This window comes from Oncorhynchus masou, chromosome 15 (assembly GCF_036934945.1).
Source record: "Oncorhynchus masou masou isolate Uvic2021 chromosome 15, UVic_Omas_1.1, whole genome shotgun sequence".
In the NCBI taxonomy this organism is placed as follows: domain Eukaryota; kingdom Metazoa; phylum Chordata; class Actinopteri; order Salmoniformes; family Salmonidae; genus Oncorhynchus; species Oncorhynchus masou.
Window position 1 is genome coordinate 42,496,189 of NC_088226.1, and position 6,000 is coordinate 42,502,188.

Sequence of the window (6,000 nt, forward strand, 5' to 3'; positions counted from 1 at the left end):
TTAAGTGCCTTTTGGCAAACTCTAAGCGGGCTGTCATGTGGCTTTTACTGAGGAGTGGCTTCCATCTGACCACTCTACCATAAAGGCCTGATTGGTGGAGTGCTGCAGAGATGGTTGTCATTCCGGAAGGTTCTCCCATCTCCACAGAGGAACTCTGGACCTCTGTCAGAGTGACCATCGGGTTCTCAGTCACCTCCCTGACCAAGGCCCTTCTCCCACGATTGCTTAGTTTGGCCGGGCGGCAAGCTCTAGGAAGAGTCTTGGTGGTTCTAAACTTCTTCCATTGAATAATGATGGAGGCCACTGTGTTCTTGGAAACCTTCAATGCTGCAGAAATGTTTTGGTACCCTTCCCCCAGATCTGTGCCTCAACATAATCGTGTCTCTGATCTATACGAACAATTCCTTCGACCTCATGGCTTGGATTTGCTCTGACATGCATTGCCAACAGTGGTACCTTAAATAGACAGGTGTGTGCCTTTACAAATCATCTCCAATCATTTGAATTTACCACAAGTGGACTCTAATCAATTTGTAGAAATATCTCAAGGATGATCAATGGAAACAGGATGCACTGAATACTTATGTAAATAAGATTTTTTTTTTAATCTATTTTTGTATACATTTGCAAAAATGTATGGGGTATTGTGTATAGATTTGATGAGGATGATTTAAAAAAAATAAGGCTATAACGTAACAAAATGCGGAAAAGTCCAAGGGTTCTGAATACTTTCCGAATGTACAGTATTGTATAGTGCACTACTTTTGACCAGGGCCCCCATTGTGACACAGCCTGTGACTCTCTGTCCTGGTGTCAGTCTGCTAAGTTGCATAGAGTTGTTTATAGTAGGTTGGTCTGTACTGACTTGGTCTGTAATGAGATGATTTGTGTCTTTCAGCCTATTCCTGTATACTGAAGAAGCCTAGGTTGAGGGCTGGACCAAAGAACACTCTGTTCTCAGCTCTCCCATGTGCTGTTGAGGAGATGTATAGACTCACCTGCAGGTATGTAGGACCACAACAAGCTTCTCTGTCCCCTCCCTGTTTTTGTTTGCGTATTGATTTGTTGTGCATTCCACCCTGTGGCCACAAGGCACAAAGACATTACGGATTGCCCCTTTAATATTGTGAAATGGTCATGCTTCGGTTCTAAAATATATTGTACACCTGTACAGGAAACCTTTATTGCCACTTCAGATGCTTAATAGTATCCATATGTATGCTAACATAACATAACCTAGCCTAACTTAACTCTCTCTCCTATGCAGATTCTGTGACCTCGTCTTCCAGGGTCCTCTGTCCATCCAGGAGGATTGGCTCAGGCACTTACAGAGGCACCTCATGCACACCAGTGTCCCTCGCACAGGAGCTGGCATGGTGGAGGTCCTGCGACTACACAAAGAGACGCCCTCCTTGCCCCCCCAGGAGAACCCCTCTCGGGAGCACCCAACATCCAATGAGCCCCCCACGGCTCATGAGCCCCAGACGCACCATGAGCACTCCTGCTTGGAACACCCCTCTCCTCATGATCACCCCTTGCCCCAGCAGGAGCCCTCCTTGCCCCATGGGCCCACCTTGCCCAACAAGCACCCCGAAACCCACGAGCACCCTGAGCTCCATGATGAGCATCCCTTGCACCATGCACACCCCTCGTCCAATGAGCACCCAAGCCTGGAGCAGCACACAGCCACGTCCTTTCCAGAGCTTCTTCCAGTGGCGTCCTGAACTGGAGGGTTGTTTACACATTTTCACTTTATATCTTTATCCTCTACATGTAAATATGGATAGACACATAGAAATAGACAATATAGACAATTCTAAAGCTATATGTTTTTCTTAATATGCACAATACCAGCCCTTCCCTCTATTTTATAAGACCTGTCTCTATACTGTATATGATGGATCTTGTTACTTATATGTACAGAAACAAAGACTTGTGCTTGAGATGCAAAAATGCCAACAATCGCTGAAGCTAGAACAGTAGTCAGTTCAGAACCTTGTATCTCAACTTCTCTAACCGAACGTTTGCACTCTGTAACCGCTTCTACTCTACTATGTTTAGGTGAAGTTTTACCTCCAGGTAATCTTGCCATCTTGCAACAGGTACACATGTTAGATGTGTCTTCTTGCTTCCTTCTTTGCACTGTTTAGCAGTCAGTCAGAACGTTGAACCCATTACCAAATGAGACAACTGACACCTCAGCATTGTGTAAATGATAAATGCTTTGTTCGTTACCTTTAACTGTGGCCTATAGAAGCCATAATCAGAATACAGGGTCAATCATAAACAGTACCAGTCAAAAGTTTGGAGACACCTACTCATTCCAGTGTTATTCTTCTCTTTTTTACTATTTTCAACATATTTTCAACAACATGTAGAATAATAGTAAAGACATCAAAACTATGAAATGACACAATAGCCACCCTTTGTCTTGATCACAGCTTTGCACACTCTTCTCTAAACCAGCTTCTTGAGGTAGTTACCTGAAATGCATTTCAATTAACACGTGTGCCTTGTTAAAAGTTCATTTGTGGAATTTCTTTCCTTAATGCGTTTGAGCCAATCAGTTGTGTTGTGACAAGGTAGGGGGTATACAGAATATATCCCTATTTGGTAAAAGACCAAGTCCATATTATGGCAAGAACAACTCAAATAAGTCAAGAGAAACGACAGTCCGTCAATACTTTAAGACATGAAGGTCAGTCAATTTGGAAAATGTCAAGAACTTTGAACGTTTCTTCAACTGCAGTCGCAAAAAACCATCAGGCGCTCTGATGAAACTGTCTCTCATGAGGACCACTACAGGAAAGGAAGACCCAGAGTTACCAGCCTCAGAAATTGCAGCCCAAATAAATGTTTCACAGAGTTCAAGTAACAGACACATCTCAAAATCAACTGTTCAGAGACTCAGGCCTTCATGGTCAAATTGCTGCAAAGAAACCACTACTAAAGGACACCAATAAGAAGAAGAGACTTTCTTGGGCCAAAAAACAAGAGCAATGGACATTAGACCGGTGGAAATCTGTCCTTTGGTCTGATGAGTCCAAATTTGAGATTTTTGGTACCAACCGCCATGTCTTTGTGAGACGCAGAGTAGGTGAACTGATGATCTCTGCGTGGTTGTGTAAGGGCTATTTGACCAAGAAGGAGAGTGATGGGAGTGCTGTATCAGACCTTATCCTCCCCTTAATTGGTTTGGGATGAGTTGGACCGCAGAGTGAAGGACAAGCAGCCAACAAGTGCTCAGCATATGTGGGAACTCCTTCAAGACTGTTGGAAAAGCATTCCAGGTGAAGCTGATTGAGATAATGCCAAGTGTGTGCAAAGCTGTCAAGGTAAAGGGTGGCGACTTTGAAGAATCTAAAATATATTTTGATTTGTTTAACACTTTTTTGGTTATTACATGATTCCATGTGTGTTATTTCATCATTTTGATGTCTTCAGTATTATTCTACAATGTAGAAAATAGTGAAAATAAAGAAAAATGAACAAGTTTCATGTGTCCAAAACTTTGACTGGTACTTTATATCAAAAATGATATGTATTGCTAGAACTGTCCATATTGTATGAATGGACACAATATATGCTTTCTCCCTAACTGTCATGTTAATTATTTCCTATTTGTCTTGTTCTGATGTAATTGGAATTGCGATATGCTCTCATTTTATGTTAATCAAGAAAAGAAAACATGTTTTCTTGTGATTTATCTATAAGACTAATATAGTGTATTTCCTGAAATATTCAACAAGTTTGAACTTTGTGTCACTGGATTCTTGTAGTGTAAGCTGAGTAGCTCATCAATATCATGCAATATACACATTTACCTCAAAAGTGGTTTTATGGAGAAGGAGGTGCTTCAATCCACTGCTTGTTAGTTGGTTTGACTATCAACCTTTGCCAATTTGCTAACCTTGCCAAATAAACATGCAGAAGCAGTGGATTGAGGCTAGTTTTTTTTTCAATAACATTTAGAGGTAAGACAAAAGATGAAGAAAGGCTGAGATAGTGGTGAATTATTGTTTTAAGGCGTTTATTATTCCTAGTTAATGAAGCACATTGTTCTGTACTGTTCTTTGATGATTCAACACCGCCAAGCACTATTTCTAATATTATTATGGATAACTTACCTATCCCTTCTGAAATGGATTTCACAGTCCAATAAAAAGACTAGGAGCTTTTTAATCCAAGTCAAGTTACAACGTAAATCACATTTCCATGGTGCTGAAACTTCCAGTTAGATATTGTATTATGCTAAGGAAAATACACAAGTTTAATGTTTTATTCATCTAGACAACACTAGGGAATGTCTGAGAGATGTGAATGTACTGTAATAATGTCTGGTTGGTTTAACATCATACTTAATTTTGGATGATTAAAGAAAGCAGGCTCTATATACCATGTATTCGTTCAGCTTTCTGTGGTAAATATATCAAGAACTTTCTGAAATAAAATACTGAAATGAAATAGTTAAATTGGCCTTTTTACTTTTTTATTTTATTTTTACAATTATTCGTTTCTCACCCCCTTCAAGTCCTGGTAACTCGGTCTATAAAATTGTGGCTGTACAAAATAAATATACACTGATTTTATATAACCCGCCATTCTCGCCTTTTGTTTTTAGCTTTTGTAAGTATGTTTGGTTGGTGGGACCATAGAGTTCCTATTAAATTTCACCAATGAAAAAGTAGTGCACTTTATAGGGAATAAGGTGCCGTTTGACACGCACACGACTTCTGCTAGAAACCCAACCCATGGCACAGGGGGCCGACCCTGCAGTTTATCCTGGTCCGTATTTAAAACAGGATGATCAAAGCTGTACAAACCAATTGTCATCATGTTCCTCCGGAGGGGATTCTCAAGTACATTAATGCTCCTTCTCAGGGAAATAATTGTGCCACTCTGTGACTTCATTAGGTCTCCTGGCTGTTTCAAAAAGATGTTCTCTGCGGAGGTTGGGAGCCACGTCATGGGGTAGACACCGTCCCAAAGGGCACCATGAATAAAAACCAAAGAGAGATTATAATGAGATTGAGCCAGCCATGACCAGGAGTGGGGGTTTTATTATTTCACTGGCAGCCCGGAGAGAGAGCGAGAGAGAGACATAAAGAAATGTGTTACATGGTAGAGGCCACGCTGGCCATCTGCAGTAGTGGTCCAGTGGTAGCTAGTAGTAGACCAAAGTATGGTTATTATTAGGGCCTGAGAATCAAAGACACCCCTCTCTGGAGATTACTTCTCTATTAAAACTGTATATAAACGCCTGATTCCCCTGTACCACATGGAGTAGAGAGAGAGAGGGGCTAGCTGCATTTAACCAGAACCAGTGAATAGTATTGAGTTAGCGTGGTAAAATGAGAGAATAGCAACAGCATTTGCCTTGAATCATCACGGTATTTTATTTGTTCATTTTACTCTCTCCAGAAAGTATAAGCAACGAGACAAGTTGTTTCATTTTAATAGGAGAGCCTTAGGAGGTAATTTAAAAAAACTGGCACATTAGGACTGTCTGTGATACTGTGTGATACTGCAGTAGGGGAGACTAAAGGGAAGCTCCCAGCCACTCTAAGAAGGTTAGTTCCTATTAGTTAAATAACGGTTAAATAAAAAATCCCAAAATTGTGTGTGTTAAAGTGTTTCAGGTGGACCAGTAGACTAGTCTACGTCGCAACTGGCACCCCACTGAGCACAAGATGTCAATTCAACATCTATTCCACGTTGGTTCAATGTAATTTCATTTAAATTACATGGAAACAATGTTGATTCAACCAGTGTGTACCCAGTGGGACCCTATTACCTATAAAATGCACTAACTCTGACCAGAGCCAGAGCCATAGGGGTGTAGGGAATAGGGTGTAATTTGAGAAGCACCTATCACTGCACCATGAGAAACTGGGTGATTGACTGATGGGACTTATCTGTCGACCTGGCTTTTTTCCCCCACCTTATCCTCTGTGGCAGCAGCGGAGATCCAGAGTTCAAATCCATTGATCACGTCCTTCT

At 41.1% G+C, this 6,000-nt stretch overlaps 1 protein-coding gene across 2 annotated transcripts in view; it reads left to right on the forward strand.

Annotated features, from left to right (window-relative positions):
- LOC135556268 (zinc finger protein 644-like) overlaps positions 1–4,601 on the forward strand; it is a 53,963-nt gene extending 49,362 nt beyond the window's left edge. For both annotated transcript variants that reach the window (XM_064989331.1, XM_064989332.1), the window contains 2 exons: positions 899–1,004; positions 1,268–4,601. In XM_064989331.1, the coding sequence (XP_064845403.1) occupies positions 899–1,004; positions 1,268–1,724 (563 nt within the window). In that variant the 3' untranslated portion in view covers positions 1,725–4,601. The remainder of the gene's footprint in view (positions 1–898; positions 1,005–1,267) is intronic.
- The last annotated feature ends 1,399 nt before the right edge of the window (positions 4,602–6,000 follow it).